Below are 18,862 nucleotides of genomic sequence, written 5' to 3'. Positions count from 1 at the left end.
GCCAAAGGCTAGTTTGCACTCCTTGTAACCAACCTCTTCACTTGTTTGTAAACAAACACACTTAATCTGAAATCTGAGTAGACTGCCCTAATGCAAGCCTTTCCGTGGGCTTTACATATTGTTTTGCATAATTTTATAGATATGCTTCTACAAATGCGACAGTGAAGCGTATGGCAATATTTCTTTACACATCAATGTGACCGTTTTGCTAGATCTCCATCGAGCTTTGATGACAGCACCACTGTCATGTAGTACAGGGCTGGCTTACATGAAACAAACACTTGGAAAACAAAGTCTAAAGAATAAATATAAACAGTTTGTTGTTGCCTTTATTTGACATTGGAATGAGGAAATGCATGAAGTGGTGTTTGTTGTGTTCCCTGTTGGGAACTGCCCCGATTTCCTCACCCCATGTAGGTGTTGTGTGTAGTCAGGCAGTGTTCCCGTTTACAGGTAATTCCCAGTCTTTTACCAGTAAAATTAGGCTTGGACCAGGAATTCATTTCAATTCATGGACCAGCAAATAAAGTACCTTATAAATCTTTGTTGTATAAACAAAAAATCTGTAAATCAATGTTTCGAATGAAGTCAGAGTGTCTGTTACCATCAGGGTTTCCCCTTGTCTATTTTTAGTGCAAGAGATTAATATTTCGCTTTGCTTCCAGATTATTTATGTATTACTTAGTCTCGAAATATTGAGAAAAAAAGAAGAGAAATTGTGACTGAACTTGTGTAAATAATGTCTATTTCTCACTAATTTACTTTGTGATGATGTTGTAAGAATTAAAACCAGGAAATTTTCAGAGTGACAAAAATTAGGGGGAACTGGTAGTTTTTAGAGTTGCCAGTCCACCAGGCCTGGCAGTTTCAATAGCCAGCGGGAACACTGTCAGGGTGGTCGTGGAGCCTGCAGTCAGGGAAGTGAAGGACGTGCATGCTGATGCCAGGCCAAGTCTGGGAAGGATGTTACCTGTATCAGGGAGGGAAATTAGCACTAGCCCTCTAGCCCAGACCAGTTGGTTAATGTTAAAGGTATTCTAAGGACTAGTAGAATTTCCAACATTTGGGGGTATTGCTGCATGTACATAAAACTATATTTGGGCTAGTTGACATTCTGGGTTAATTTCCATCTCTGTGTATTTTTGCCTGTTTTCATGCCTGTTTTGTTTCTGAATGGTCCTGGCAGTATTTTTTGCAGGGGATTTAAGGCAGTTTTTTTAAGATGGGTTTTGAAACAATTTGGATTGAGGATATTTGTAGGAAGTTGTGTAATCATGGTAGTGTGTACTGTCACATAATTGCCTTTCTAGGAAATAAGTAATATAATTGCTTCAAGGAAGTTTTACTGTCACTACCTGCTTCAGTTACCGAAAAACTATTGATTTGTTTGATGAAAATGTGATTGTAATATTTTAATGTCTCTGTTTTATTAAGGAACAATGTTGACGTGATAAAAATAGTTACAAACAGGATGTTATTGCTCAGTAATCTTCTAAAGAAATTCTGCCTCTTCTGACTTTCCAGTTTGAGCTTTTGCCTTGTATTTCATGGAATGTTTGTTCCACAGAGTGCGTAATAATAAACTCAAAGAATGCAATGAATAAGTAACTTTTCATTAATATTTAAGCATGTTGCTGATAGAGTATTGTAAATTGTGTAAAAATATCTTTTTTCCATGCATGGCTTTTCTGTATGAATGACAGATGTGTTTGAATATGTAATCTGATTGCCAGATACAGCTGCTTCCTGCAATCAGTATTGCTACCATCGCCAGCCAGAATCATGTCGTCTTTCATAGACATTTAGAAGTTGGTGGCTTATTAAAACAGAAGGTTTATCTTATGATAGAAAGTTTGATCGATGGAATAATCCAATACAATAAACTTGGTATCACAGTTTGATAAATATGCAAATGATGTAATCTGGTAGGAATGACTATTGATAAGCTCCATACATTGATGACATAAGGCCTACTTGTTTAATAAATCATTGTCTAACATTCTCAGTAAATTTTGATAGGGATTCCTGATGTTGGTGTTTTTGTAAACACACATGGCTGCAAAATATTGGGCCCTATCATTGATAGGAACGTTAGCTATCTATTTATAGATTCTTATGTTACTTCAGTGAGTGAAATTTGGTCCAAAATTATTTTAAGATTAATGTCATGAAAGAGATTGTTACCCCTGGTTTGTTCCTGTATTGTGAATATCATATAGGAAATAAAGATATGAGTTATCATTGATTATGCTCACATAAGCTTGCATAATACAATTTTTATTACTAGTGTATGATATTTTTATTCAGAAACATTCTCTGCTGATAATATCGGTATATAGATCTCAATGATTCAAGGCTACTTTTTGCCCCTTCATCAGTTGTATCAAAAAGTAGCTTCATGGACATGGTGAAAGGAACAAGAAGGTTCAGTGCATTGAAATGTTTATAAAGACTTTAGACGTTGAAATTCCAGTGTCTGTGTCTCTGTGACATGGTAAGACTCACAAAGCGTGTATGTCTCTGTAGACGTCGGTGCGGAGCCCCCAGCAACCGCAGCAGCCCCCTCCACCACAGCTGCAGCAGTCTGTCCCTGGACCCCAGTTTGTGGGCGGGGCACCCACACCCATCCAGCCAAACCAGGAGCAGCAAGGCAAGCTTCGCCGCGAGCTGGAGGTGGTATCGGGCAACATCCGGGTCATGTCGGAGATGCTGACGGAACTGACACCCACCAGCTGTGACCCATCTGACCTAGAACTTCTGCAGGTGGGTTGTGGGTAATTGAGTACTGTTACGACTGACACAGGTTACTGTCTTAGCAGCTGTTGTGTTTACGTTTTGAAACTCTCCTTTTAGAGTTTCTCATGTCATGGCAAGGAAATACTCATATGTTCCCAGAAAATGTCCCAACCCCAGTGCCATGATCAACTTGTCCAGGACTTCTGGACATACCGAATTCGACGTAATAAGCGCCCCGCTCTAATAAGCACCCACGGCGACATTTGCTAATATATTGGCAAGTGAACAATCCCAATTAGCACCCCTTCCGATTGATCAGTGTACACAAGACATATCTATTTGTGTATAATACACACTCGTGTGTTATATGCACCCTTAATTATGGGCAATTAAATTCTGGAAAAATATATGTCATTCAGGCCATCAGCATAAACCACAAAATTTATCTTTCAACTCTGTTTTTCCATCAAAATAATATTCTCATACAAGCCCCCTGTTTCTAATTTTGTGAGCGCCCTGGGCGCTTATTATGTCGAATACGGTAGTTGATCATATTTAACCCACTTCAAATATTAAAAGATTCTCATTCTAATTGTCTGTAGCATAAAAAAAGGATACCAACAAAAAGCCCATCCCCACCAACCAATATTAATTGGTCAGTCCCTGATTTTAATATCTCCTGGGTCATCAGTGGCAAGACTATTAGGCTAAAAGAAATTAATCTTAGTTCTCAGGCACCTCCCACATCATCACAAAGTCTGCCGCACGTTTTGTTTTTATTTCCATTTTGAATTTAAAAAATATAAATCTTAATACTAAAAAATGTGCGATCCAATGTAGCATGCATTTACTTCCCTTTACATGTGCACTGCTTTTCTGTACTCATATTATGGTCATGGCGGCAATAGGAGTTTGTATGCTTGTTTATGTAGGGGGGCCGATTTCCAGTTTGGTGGTACACAACTGTATATTTTGTTACATATTAGTTTGAAAAAACAACAACAAACAAAACACCACCCACTTGCACTATATTTTCAAAAGTGATTGCCTGAGAACCAATTCTTTTATTTTTCCAAACCTCAGGGTGATAGTATCTTGTACAACAGCTCCATGGTAGATTTTCGTACCTTGCCCAAGAGATGACATTGGGTTTTGTTCCCCCAAACTGTAATAGCATTGACGGTCATACATCTCTGGAAGAGTATATGAGTTACATATAACATTAGATCGTGTGCCCGCCATCAAATTCTCAGTATGGTAGCTCAAAGTGTGTACAGGGTCAGCTGTGACTTGTCAAGTAAATGACATTGCATCAGACATTAGGATGCCATGATGTCCATGCTGACAAACCAGCTGTATGGGGTTTTACAAGGCTGGCCAATCAGATAGCTGTACAACTGGGGTCACCAGTCAGCACTAGGATGACATTTTGAAAGGAGCCCTGAGTTGATGTCTGTGTGTTCCAGGAGCTGAACCGTACCAACAGACAGATGCAGTCTCGGCTGGTGGACCTCCTGAACCACGTGGCCACGGAGGATGTTACAAGTAGGACACTTGCCCCGCCCCCACAGGGACCAGGGTCACAATAGCTCCCCACTCTATCGCTTGCTGTAAGAGGCGACTACATTGGATTGGGTGGTCAGGCTTGTTGCCTTGTGTTCCATCAACTTAGCTTGTGTTGTACCCTGACGTTAGGAATGATGCTCATAATATCAACCACCGGTTTGTCTGTTGCTGACACAATTATTTACAGGTGCCATGTGGGTCTGTTTTCATGATTGTCATTATATTGCAATAGTACCCCACACACAAATTAGTATAGTATTGTGATAGTCTTTACTAAAAACCAAGGGAAGTAACTGTTGTCGCAATCCTTGTTAATTAACATACCGCAGGTTTAAAATTCGAGTTTACTTAAGCATGATGTATTGTGACGATTGAAACTATTGATCGTTATGCACACTACAGATAATACCATCAGCACTTATATCAATATACAGAACTGCAGATAAGATGCATATTTGCGTAAAATACCCCTCAAAACTATTCAAAACCAAGTTACTTTCAATTAACTTGCGTACAGAAACACATGATTTCAATGAAAAACTCAATAGTTTGAAAACAGCACGCGTAAATACCCAATGAAGTATTTTCAGCATCTGTACAACGGAGCTAATTTCCAAAACACAATTACAAGCTAATTCACTTTCTGAGTCAAGCCTATATTAAGAAGCGTTATATACATCTAAAACATTATTTCATATTTTTTTTAAATCGCAAAATGCTTATTCATTTTGGGAAAAACCCAATAGAGTGATGAATAGTGAAAAAATATTGGTTACCCAATGAAAAATGTAATAACCCAATTAAAATAGAAACAACTCAATTGCTCAAAACGTTATCTGGAGCTCTGGATATTGTACAATCGTAGGGCAAACACTTGCAATACACTGATAGTTTGATATATCATTACAGCCCTAGTGCCATGATCTAGCTTATATATTAATCAACGCAGCATTAAACAACAACAGAGAAAACCCAATCCCATTAAAATCAGATCTTAGTTTTCGCTACTGCCAAACAAAGATCTCAGGACATCCCATTACGGGAACGACCTTTTGCGAACTTTGACCGACCAATGAAATGACTGACAAGAAATTGACATTAGCCAATCAGATGGCGCTTCACAACATAATTCTCGATTTTAATTTTTATAACTGATCAGAAGAACATTCTGGAATGACATACAGATGGCCTAGATTGTATGGATATAATCATAAAACCTGTAACTGTCGTTCGGAATACCCTCTGTTATATATTACGAGGTTGCATGATTAGAAAACACATTCCAATTGTCACTTTCATGATCTGGTAAGCGACGTTCTGATTGGTTGGATGAAAGGTCGTTCTGACGTGACTCGTAATGGGATGTCCTCAGATCTTTGTATAGTGGTAGCAAGAACTTAGATCTGATTTTAATGAGTTCGAGAAAACCTCACTCACTATTTACTCCCAGTATTTATTCTGTACACCGTTGACAACATGATGTTTCCTACAGATGAATTGTTGAGAGTGAACGATGACATGAACAACGTATTCCTGCGGTACGAGCGGTTTGAGAGGTACCGTACCGGACAGGCTGGCACTCCGGACCAGGCCCCAGCAGAGACGGTACCATCGTCAGTGCCCCCGGCCAGCGATGACCACCTGCCTCCCTCTTATGACCAGGTGTGTAGATTTCTATCCCAATCTTATGGGTTATTGTTGGGGTCAAAATATCTGATGGTTCAGAAGGAGAATTTAGAGGTGAGGTGAAATTTGGTTTAACGTCGCGTCCAAGATTATTGCACTTATATAGCGACATGCATGTACGTGTGTGTACGGAGAATTTAAACACTTAGACCAATTGACATGTTTTTAAAATGTATATTTGCATGACTTGGCAACTTGCTTGACAAGACATGATTATATTACATTTGCCAAGCGTTTCCTACAGTGCAGGGATTCTCTAGCTGGAGGTGTGGAAGAGGTTTAGATTTGATATTGATTGTCATGATGACTGTTTTTCTGTTGACTTTATCTGTAAAAATCTTGAAATGTTGATTTTGTCAGAACTAGAATACTGAAACACGTTCACACTTCGAACTGTTGAACTTCTCCCTGAGAATTAATCACAGAATATTTGTAACTTTTGTATTGATGATTCCTGCAATGGCGACTTGAAAACAGTAAATGGATAAGATTCTGAAATATGCACAGTGGTGCCTGTAAACAAGTTAATGTTTTAGTGCATGTCAGTTTGAACATATCATGTTAGTTTTTACACTTCCCAGGTGAGCTACATAACCTTTGGCCTGATTTCATGTGTCCTTGTCCCCTGATTATCCGGATTTCTATAAAGCTGTATTCATGGACAAAACCGTTTACAGTGAAACCCTCCTAGGATCACAACTATTCCCAGTTGAATTGTAAAGGGTACACGTTCCTGTAATAACAAATTGTTTTTACAGAGGAATATTCTTTTTATACCTAACCAGTTTTCACACTTATGCATGAAAGTCAAATGGTGCTTGTTCATGTTGTCTTAACCCCGATAATTCCTATGAATACCATACCTCTATTACATCATTGCCAAAATTCCTGTATTTTGGCCGTAATCACACTAAAAATCTTCAGATGTTGGACAAAAGTCCCTTCACTGTTAACTATCCCTGACTAGTTGTGCAAGTAATAGTATCTTGCTTCCCAAGCCTATTGCATATGAGGTACCGGTAGTACACTTTGAATTATTAACAAATACAACTTTTGTTTGATTACTCTGTTAAAAGTTAAATATTTATAGGGTCCCTAGATTCAAATAACATAGGACCAGATGTAAAGGTCCCCAGGACCCCCATAATTTAGAACACTCCAACTAAATCATCAGGGAGCAATATGTACGCTGGACTAACAGGGTCTAGAAGCTAACAGGCTTTAACTGTACGGAAAGAAATAATTAATTATTATTTTATCAGCCACTGATTGAATTTCGGGGGTGTAACATTCATCATGAAATAAATATATTTGATGTCCCAGTCCCCATGCAGCATGTATACTGAATGTCTGATTTGATAACAAAAGGCACATGTAATTAACAAATGCTTTAGCAATGTATACAGTAGCATCTTTGCCATCTCACACGTCGTGAATAGCACTCGCTTTATCACATTCGTTGTTCCTAGATTGAACATGTAGTTTGACTTGTAGTGTGGGAAACTGTATTTAAAAGTCATGGGAATCTTTGCATAAATTGTTAATGTTACAAATAAGAACATTTGGGCATCCCTAAACATGCTAGATTCAATTACTATAACACAAATTTCAAGGACCCCAGGACCCACCCCATTTCTAACCTTAGATGTTTTGTAGGTATCCAATGTTAGTGCCCATCACAGGTATATTTGGTAAAAAATTGCTATTTTCTCAAAATTTTAAAAGTTGGGATTTAAAAATAATAATCTTATTTTCTTAAATTTAAAATTGTGCTAAAAGTGATGTTAAAAAATCTTTTGGGAAATTTTAGTCCCAGTTTGGAATTTTTTTCAGACTTTGGCTGTAGACACGGGGCCAAGCATAGTACTCTGAGCGGGTCCCGATTCATCCCTGCAACACTGATTTTGCACACATATTCTTTTCTATTACCGTAACTGTTTCACCATAATACTGGTACTTTTTCTGACATGTACATTGAGATGTGTATGTCTGCTGTATTATTGCTCATGGCATGTTTCTTATCAAATAGTTAAGTGTCATGGAATAACCAATAGTTGGGCATGTTGGTCTATGACTGACTGCTACCAAGTTCCACACTAGCCCTGTCTGTATCTCCAGCTTGCTTCATGATGATGTATGTACATGCCACTTATTAACCAGGTTGTGTCGGCGCCAGAGCCTTCGGTAAGCAATCACGTCTGTCTCGCTCCTCACAGTTGCTCCTATGTACTTCCTCATCCTGTGTTGTAGCTGCTTGTTTTGTCATGCCATCTCACGGGGAGGGGGGGTCGCCAGTCGTGGACACCGTATGTTCCAACTACTCCATCGGTGGAGATAGTGTTCTGGGCCACAGTCAGTACCACTGCTACATTTACATAAATGCTTTTCATCTAAAGCGCCTGTTAGGAGCCTACCTAGAACTTGGCCCGGTATAAATTAGCGATGGGATGATACACCGATGCATCGGTGGATCCAGATATTTTACTTCCTGATACAAGTATCGATCATAGTCGCACACTAAGTAAAAAATATCGATTCATACCTTAAATGTTTACTTGATTAGCTGTTACACCAAACACTAATTAGAAGTGAAATTTAGTCGTGAAAAGGTAAATATTTTAATATATTGCGCCATACTTGGCACTGCCAACTGTAAATTGTCAGTCATCCTGCCTGTGAAAAAGATGGCTTACGCACCACAGATAAGAGCTCATACAAGTATTGTGATACTTATCAGAACGTGAATAACGTATCGTGATATGTATCAGATCACGTATCACAGTTGGTGTATCGTCCGAGCCCTAGTATAAATAGATGATGATGATACCAGTTGTCATTAAGGTGCTGCAGTGTTCTATGCAGAGGTCCTTGCTTGAAATCAAGGATCGTGGGTTTGGGGCCTGGATTCGACCTTATTACGTTTCTAGGTTTGTCAGCACTGGTGCTCATTGGTTTCACCAAGGACCTGCATCACTTCAGGCATTCATCCCACCATCCAACCAACACGACATGATTCTGAAATACCATTGAAACTGGCATTAAACACAACCCATTCACTGACATATATAAACTGCCTGGTTGTACTAACACTGTATGATGTGATAAAATAAGTGTGTGTTCAAAGTGTGTACTGTGAGGTGCCATGTTCATCGGCTTTTATACAAACTCATAGATATGTTTCTGGGCTGGGCATTCCTGCTTCATTAGCTTGGTGATGTTTCATATCTCCTTAGTATTTTATATTCAGAATATTCTGCTTTTTGGTTATATATACATATAGGCTCTGGACATTTTATTAATATGAATATGTAGTGCAGTATTTATAGAGGATGTAGTTATTTGCTTGCCTGACTCAAAGGGCCTTGGTGAGTCTATGTCCCTTTCCGTCACCCACCATAGCTCGGGGGCACGGGTGGCCCAGTTGCTAAGGTGCCATAATTAGTTGTGCAGAGTTGTGTCCCTTGTGCTTGTCAGAAACCTATAATTGGGGGTTCGAATCCTGGTTCGCCCCGATTATGTTTATCTACACCATATCCATGCTCATGGGCTTCATGATCAACCATCAGATGTTCCACCAATCCACCATCACATGTTCCACCATATGATCCACAATCACGTGATCCACCACCACAAAATCCACCAATCCATCACCACGTGATCCACCAACACGTGATCCACCATCATGTGACCCCCACCATGTGATCCACCATCACGTGATCCACCACCAAGTGATGCACCACCACGTGATCCACCATCTTGTGACCCTCCACCACGCAATCCACCATGACATGACCCCCACCATGTGATCCACCACCACGTGACCCCCAACCATGTGATCACAATATCACACCATACCCTGGCTGCATGGATCATCAATCATTCACAAAAACTTGAGTCACAAAATATTCACAAAAACTTGAGTCAATTTGGTAAGTAATTTCCCTGTGACAAATAAGTGAAATAAGAAGGGCTGTGACCTTTTGAAAGTGGACAAACAGAGAATGTACCGGCTCTGTGACTTGGTTTATTGCATGTCATTATACCCAGTGTCGTGGATCATTGTGCACAATTTCAAATTCTGAATTGTCTGGTCCAGATTTTATTGTTTTCAGGCAGTTGTCATAATCAGGTCCCATGTTGCAGACTTGCCTTCAAATGAGAGTTGTTTACTAGAATGTAGGATGAGGGAGACAAAGTGGTGGTCATATTTTATGTTTGTGAATAATGATTCTGCACATTTGTATTTTGATGTGGTTTTCTGCTGTATAACAGCTGTGGTTTAGTCAAGGGCTTGTGTTGCCCAAGGTGTATCGCTCGCTGTTGTGTACATCTCCTGTATTGACCATGGTGACATTCCGCTGCATGCTGGTCAGCTGATGCGGGCCAGCTGATGCGGGCCATGTGTTGTCAGTGTCACTAGTAGATGGGGGCGTTGTATAGACATGGTGAACATTGTCTGATACTGTTCTAATAAGAAAATAACGTTGAGTCTCATTTTGAAAGAATTTAACTTACAATCAGCTGATATGGGCCATGTGTTGTCAGTGTCACTAGTAGATGGGGGCGTTGTATAGACATGGTGAACATTGTCTGATACTGTTCTAATAAGAAAATAACGTTGAGTCTCATTTTGAAAGAATTTAACTTACAATCAGCTGATATGGGCCATGTGTTGTCAGTGTCACTAGTAGATGGGGGCGTTGTATAGACATGGTGAACATTGTCTGATACTGTTCTAATAAGAAAATAACGTTGAGTCTCATTTTGAAAGAATTTAACTTACAATCAGCTGATATGGGCCATGTGTTGTCAGTGTCACTAGTAGATGGGGGCGTTGTATAGACATGGTGAACATTGTCTGATACTGTTCTAATAAGAAAATAACGTTGAGTCTCATTTTGAAAGAATTTAACTTACAATCAGCTGATATGGGCCATGTGTTGTCAGTGTCACTAGTAGATGGGGGCGTTGTATAGACATGGTGAACATTGTCTGATACTGTTCTAATAAGAAAATAACGTTGAGTCTCATTTTGAAAGAATTTAACTTACAATCAGCTGATATGGGCCATGTGTTGTCAGTGTCACTAGTAGATGAGGGCGTTGTATAGACATGGTGAACATTGTCTGATACTGTTCTAATAAGAAAATAACGTTGAGTCTCATTTTGAAAGAATTTAACTTTCAATCAGCTGATATGGGCCATGTGTTGTCAGTGTCACTAGTAGATGGGGGCGTTGTATAGACATGGTGAACATTGTCTGATACTGTTCTAATAAGAAAATAACGTTGAGTCTCATTTTGAAAGAATTTAACTTTCAATCAGCTGATATGGGCCATGTGTTGTCAGTGTCACTAGTAGATGGGGGCGTTGTATAGACATGGTGAACATTGTCTGATAGTGTTCTTATAAGAAAATAACGTTGAGTCTCATTTTGAAAGAATTTAACTTTCAATCAGCTGATATGGGCCATGTGTTGTCAGTGTCACTAGTAGATGGGGGCGTTGTATAGACATGGTGAACATTGTCTGATAGTGTTCTTATAAGAAAATAACGTTGAGTCTCATTTTGAAAGAATTTAACTTTCAATCAGCTGATATGGGCCATGTGTTGTCAGTGTCACTAGTAGATGGGGGCGTTGTATAGGCATGGTGAACATTGTCTGATAGTGTTCTTATAAGAAAATAACGTTGAGTCTCATTTTGAAAGAATTTAACTTACAATCAGCTGATATGGGCCATGTGTTGTCAGTGTCACTAGTAGATGGGGGCGTTGTATAGGCATGGTGAACATTGTCTGATACTGTTCTTATAAGAAAATAACGTTGAGTCTCATTTTGAAAGAATTTAACTTACAATCAGCTGATATGGGCCATGTGTTGTCAGTGTCACTAGTAGATGGGGGCGTTGTATAGGCATGGTGAACATTGTCTGATACTGTTCTAATAAGAAAATAACGTTGAGTCTCATTTTGAAAGAATTTAACTTACAATCAGCTGATATGGGCCATGTGTTGTCAGTGTCACTAGTAGATGGGGGCGTTGTATAGACATGGTGAAAATTGTCTGATACTGTTCTTATAAGAAAATAACGTTGAGTCTCATTTTGAAAGAATTTAACTTACAATCAGCTGATATGGGCCATGTGTTGTCAGTGTCACTAGTAGATGGGGGCGTTGTATAGACATGGTGAACATTGTCTGATACTGTTCTAATAAGAAAATAGCGTTGAGTCTCATTTTGAAGGAATTAAACTTACAATCAGCTGATATGGGCCATGTGTTGTCAGTGTCACTAGTAGATGGGGGCGTTGTACAGACATGGTGAAAATTGTCTGATATTGTTTTAATAAGAAAATAATGTTATGTCTCATTTTGAAAGAATTTTATATACAATCAGCTGATTTACATGATCTAATGTTTTCGGGTATGAAATGTGCATCTTGTTTGTCTTTTGTGACCTATCAAGCCTGTGTGAGCCTGTGTGATTTCTGTTCTCCCTTGTAACATGTACAAAGTTGTATACATTGTGCACCCCTGACACTGGGCACAGGTGCTTGGTGTAATCATATTGCCAATTAGACTTTATAGACCTCCGCAACTGGGCACAGGTGCTTGGTCTAATCATGTTGCCAATTAGACTTTATAGACCTCCGACACTGGGTACAGGTGCTTGGTCTAATCATGTTGCCAATCAGGCTATTTATAGACCTCTGACACTAGGCACTGGTGTTTGGTTTAATCATATTGCCAATCAGGCTATTTATAGACCTCTGACACTGGGCACAGGTGCTTGGTCTAATCATATTGCCAATTAGACTCTTTATAGACCTCTGACACTGGGCACAGGTGTTTGGTCTAATCATATTGCCAATCAGGCTCTTTATAGACCTCTGACACTGGGCACAGGTGCTAATCATATTGCCAATTAGGCTCTTTATAGATAGAGATCTCAGGTGTACGTACATATGGTGTATAAACCTGTATTTTTTTATAAACTTTGAAACAAATCATATTTAACAGTTTTTTGTTAATTTGTAAAGGAATGCTTTTTGTTGTTAACATGATTATAGCTTTTGATACAGAAGAATTTAAAGAATTTCAAAATATTAATGTTGGATCCTAAAGCATAACGTCTGAACAAGTAAAATCTGTTTTGATCATGAAAAATTTAATTGTAAATATAACTTAAATCAGAAGTGTGGTGTCATATTAAAAAACCTTCTAGTTGGATATGTTGGAGGTAATGCAACTTTCCATTGTAGAACAATATAAGTTACATGTTGATAAAGTAAATAATGTATTGTATCTTGTCATGGCTTTGATAACTGGGCGATCAGCTGTAGAAGAATACTCACTCATGTTGTCGCGTGTATGGTGTCCAGTAACATTAATAAAAGGGGCAAAGTCATTTCGGGTCCTGCAATTTGATGTTTGGAGTCAGGCCATCACCAACTCATTGTTGATTCCGTCACAGATTCTTCAAAGCATGGATGGCCTAGTAGTTTAGGTGTGCTGTGCAGAGTTGTGTCCTCGGGGTATGCCAGAAACATTCGATCATGGGTTTCGAATTTCAGATCACCCTAATGTCTTTCAGGTTTGTCAGTACCATACCTCTGGTATTTGGTTTCATCATTAAACTGACGGGTCGGTGGGGTAGCCTAGTGGTTAAAGCATTCGCTCGTCACGCCGAAGACCCGGGTTCGAATCCCGACATGGGTACAATGTGTGAAGCCATTTCTGAAGCCCATTTCTGTCTCTCTGAGAGGGTAACGTTACCGAGGTCCTATGTATTGCTGCCAACTGTGACAGATTGTAACATAACCCAGCTTCCCTGTGTGTCGCCTCAATCAGACAACGGGTAACGTTTCTCTCACAGGTCCAGGCCTCCAACAACCCCACCGTAGGAAACCTGATCGACTTGGGTGGCGCTGAACGGGCGGCCACAAGCACCTCCGATGTCAACGTCCAGATGGCTGGCATGAGTATGTAATCTTTTACTGTCTTGTTAGGTGAATGCTTTATGTTACTTACAGCTACATGTTGTACAATGTTGTATTGCTCCTGAGTGTTAGGATATATAACTATACGAAACAGCACATTTTCCATGATTGATTAATATGTCAGACCTCGTCAATACTTGATGGGCTTGTATATGCTGTGCCCCGGGATACATTAATCTCTAATGCTGTGTTAGGATTGGTCTGCAGCCACCTATGTTGGTTGTAAGAGGGGACCACATGGATCGTGTTGTCAGTCTCTGTGACTTGGTTGATTGCGTGTCATCGTACCCCTACGGCATGGATTGTTGCTTACTATATCAATCACTGGATTGTCTGGTCAGACTTGATTATTTGCAGGCCGCTGTCATATAGCTGGAATATTGTTGAATGCGGCATTAAGCAACAAACAGACGGTGTGTTGCTGTTTTTCACTACACCTTTTGTAGAAAAGCTCAGTATTTTATAGATATATAGTTTCCATATTTCTAGAATTCGGAGATCCTAGTGAGCCAAATATGTCCTTTCCCTGCCAGTTCCCCAGTTCCCTGCCGTCTCTGGCCTGTACCCCTTCTCTTAATGTAAACGATGATCCTTCCATCTTCAGACATGGGCAGTAGCAATGGTGCTCCTGCTTACAACTCTGGGGTACCCCCCACCAACACTGGAGCCCCTGCCACCAACACTGGAGCCCCTGCCACCAACTCCGCCGCCTTCAGCGATGACTTCGACATGTTTGCTCAGTCACGTCAGTCATTTGACGAGAACAAACAGGCACCCAGGTAACTCTAGGCAGATCTTGTGATGAGTGCAAATGTAAATGTTGAATACTGTTACTGCCTAAGTCATAAGTTGCAATGTCTCCAATGGGGATTCTGAGGAAGAAAAGATCCTCAGCACCCAATGCTTGTTGCATGAGCCAATTAATTCAGATTTAGTGGTTTGATCCCTGACCACGTCATGTCAAAAGACATTCAAGGGTGACTCAGAGTCAGTATACCATGTCGGAGTGGGGTATCCATGATAAACTGCGCCATGGTATTGCAGTGGACTAGCATTATAAAACTGGCAATAGTGGACTAGTACACACATGCACGCTCGCAACATTTATGTGCACATGGCTATGGAAGTTCAATTATCTTGAAAGTGACGTTAAACCCCATTTCACCTTTCACACACTCACTCACACGAAGACACAGAGACAGACACACACAGAGACAGACACACACGCGGAGACAGACACACACACAGAGACAGACACACACAGAGACAGACACAGAGACAGACACACACACAGAGACAGACTCACACGCGGAGACAGACACACACACAGAGACAGACACACACGCGGAGACAGACACACACACAGAGACAGACACACACGCGGAGACAGACACGTACGCGGAGACAGACACGTACGCGGAGACAGACACGTACGCAGAGACAGACACGTACGCGGAGACAGACACGTACGCAGAGACAGACACACACGCAGAGACAGACACACACACAGAGACAGACACACACACAGAGACAGACACACACACAGAGACAGACACACACTTGGAGACAGACACACACATGGAAACAGACACACACACAGAGACAGACACACACGTGGAGACAGACACACACACAGAGACAGACACACACGTGGAGACAGACACACGCAGAGACAGACACACACGTGGAGACAGACACACACACAGAGACAGACACACACGTGGAGACAGACACACACAGAGAGACACACACACACGTGGAGACAGACACACAGAGACAGACACACACGCGGAGACACACACACACAGAGACAGACACACACGCGGAGACAGACACGTACGCGGAGACAGACACACACGTGGAGACAGACACACACGCGGAGACAGACACGTACGCAGAGACAGACACACACGCAGAGACAGACACACACACAGAGACAGACACACACACAGACAGACACACACACAGACAGACACACACACAGAGACAGACACGCAGAGACAGACACACACGCGGAGGCAGACACACACATGGAAACAGACACACAGAGACAGACACACACGCGGAGACAGACACACACACAGACAGACACACACACACAGAGACAGACACACACACAGAGACAGACACACACACAGAGACAGACACACACGTGGAGACAGACACACACACAGAGACAGACACACACGCAGAGACAGACACACACGTGGAGACAGACACACAGAGACAGACACACGCGGAGACAGACACACACACAGAGACAGACACACACGCGGAGACAGACACGTACGCGGAGACAGACACACACGCGGAGACAGACACACACACAGAGACAGACACACACGCGGAGACAGACACACTTGGAGACAGACACGTACGCAGAGACAGACACACACGCAGAGACAGACACACACGCAGAGACAGACACACACACAGAGACAGACACACACACAGAGACAGACACACACACAGAGACAGACACACACGTGGAGACAGACACACAGAGACAGACACACACGTGGAGACAGACACACACGCGGAGACACACACACACAGAGACAGACACACACAGAGACAGACACACACAGAGACAGACGCGGAGACAGACACACACACAGAGACAGACACACACGTGGAGACAGACACACACACAGAGACAGACACACACGCGGAGACAGACACACACGTGGAGACAGACACACACAGAGACAGACACACAGAGACAGACACACACGCGGAGACAGACACACACAGAGACAGACACACACACAGAGACAGACACACACGCGGAGACAGACACACACGCGGAGACACACACACACACAGAGACAGACACACAAACAGAGACAGACACACACGCGGAGACAGACACACACGCGGAGACACACACACACAGAGACAGACACACACACAGACAGACACACACGTGGAGACAGACACACACGCGGAGACAGACACACACGCGGAGACACACAGAGACAGACACACACACAGAGACAGACACACACAGAGACAGACACACACGCGGAGACACACACACACAGAGACAGACACACACACATATATAAGTGCAATAAACTTGAACTTGATGTTAAACCACATGTCACCCCACCACATGGTTGCCTAGCCCAGGCTCTGCTGTATGACTGGAATATCATTACTGCATCATTATGACTGACTGTTACAGTTCTGGAGCGTACACCAACCAACAGGAGGACCAGGCAGGAGTGGGACTCGGCCAGGCCGTCACAGCCAGGACCCAGCAGGAAATACTGGATGTAGGTGCACATGTTGAGACCCTGTCCCTGTTTGCAAACTTGTCCCTTGGAACTCCCAAATGTTATGAGAGATTTTATACTGTCCTAGTACTGATATTGCTTTGTGAAACAGAAATTAAATAAGAAAAAAGGTGACTATACTTGTCATACGAGGCGACTAACAGGATCTGGTGGGCCCAAATGCATGGATCGATGCTCATTGAGTCGTTCACTGAATTATCTCGATTATTTGCATACCGCTGTCATATCACTGGAATATTGCTGAGTGTGGCATTTAAGAACAAACAGAGAAAGACATAACCAGACTTTTGTACAAATTATATATGAGAAGGGATGATTTTTCAATTTGTCTTCCTTTCACAAATCCACCAGCATATATAAATGTACATTTGTCAAAAAATACATTGGATTGTCTGGTCCAGACTTGATTATTTTCAGACCGCCGTCATTTAGCTGGAACATTGCTGAGTGCGGCATTAAATAACAAACAAACTCAGAAGTCCTAGCACTAGGATTGTTTATGGTTTCAAGCTGTCTCTCTTGTTCATGACCTATTCTTGATTGAGGGAGTTGTTTCATGTCCACTTTTGCCTTGCACACAGGGTTAGCTCGTATGAAACCAGAACATATGGACGAACATATGAATGACATTTAAGATCAAAGCACTAAATGTAATTGTAAAATTATCTTTGATTAGTCAATTAGTAAATGATGTATGCCTGCTATTTGACAAACAATATTTGTCTACATACTTCTCTAACACATGCCCATCATGAAGGGCAAGGGGTTCTTGTCATATTCCTGTTAAGAATAATGATTCAGGGTGATGATGTTCAAATACTATTGGAGCACACCCGTAGGTCCCAGGACCCCCTTGATTTCAGACACTAACCTCATCCGATTTCCAGATTTCCTCATCAGATTGCCCACCTACCTGTCCTTGTCATACAAAATGACTACATGAAATGTTTGGTCAGGCTCGGGGACTAGGTTGATGGCTTGCTCATAATATCAATCACTGGATTGTCTGGTCAGACTTGATATGTACAGGCTGGCATCATATAGCTGGAATATTGCTGAGTGCGACTTTAAACAGCAAATCATCAAACATCTGTTGAGCATAGACCTCTGTTACTTACTGTCTGCTTTTCCCACAGCTTCAGGACAAGGATACTGACTACGATGAGATGGAACAGTGGCTTGCCACGCAGAAACCCCAGGTGAGGTCCTCCATACTCCGGACTTAAATATCCACTTTAGTTCCACAGGCCACTGGATTGGCCAGGATCTACTTGGGGACTGGTGAAATAACGAGTTGATATAGTTTGCCCACCACTTTGGCATGTCTTGTCCTGTGACTCGGCATGAAGGAAACAGTGGCAGATCAAGCTACCATAGCAGCTGCCACTCCGACTGACCCCACATCAGCAGCTGGAGGTTGTCCTGCTATGTTAGAACATGTTAGAACAGCAGACACACTAAGATGCTGGCATCAATATAGGGGACATCAGTCTGGAATTTGTGGGGCAGAGTAGGCCCCTAGTACCATATGCTTGTTAGAACAGCAGACACACGAACGTACTGGCTTCAATATAG

General features: G+C 41.5%; 1 protein-coding gene across 3 annotated transcripts in view; it reads left to right on the top strand.

The window, feature by feature from the left end:
- Positions 1-18,862, top strand: part of LOC139468436 (target of Myb1 membrane trafficking protein-like) — a 62,394-nt gene that overhangs the window by 30,971 nt on the left and 12,561 nt on the right. For all 3 annotated transcript variants that reach the window (XM_071250400.1, XM_071250399.1, XM_071250397.1), the window contains 7 exons: positions 2,527-2,763; positions 4,203-4,281; positions 5,795-5,964; positions 13,865-13,970; positions 14,593-14,767; positions 17,176-17,266; positions 18,424-18,486. In XM_071250400.1, the coding sequence (XP_071106501.1) occupies positions 2,527-2,763; positions 4,203-4,281; positions 5,795-5,964; positions 13,865-13,970; positions 14,593-14,767; positions 17,176-17,266; positions 18,424-18,486 (921 nt within the window). The remainder of the gene's footprint in view (positions 1-2,526; positions 2,764-4,202; positions 4,282-5,794; positions 5,965-13,864; positions 13,971-14,592; positions 14,768-17,175; positions 17,267-18,423; positions 18,487-18,862) is intronic.

This window comes from Haliotis cracherodii, unplaced genomic scaffold, assembly GCF_022045235.1.
Source record: "Haliotis cracherodii isolate W230 unplaced genomic scaffold, xgHalCrac1.p SCAF_2, whole genome shotgun sequence".
NCBI lineage: Eukaryota > Metazoa > Mollusca > Gastropoda > Lepetellida > Haliotidae > Haliotis > Haliotis cracherodii.
Note: the sequence above shows the minus strand (reverse complement) of the source record. Positions and strands in the feature narration are given on the sequence as shown.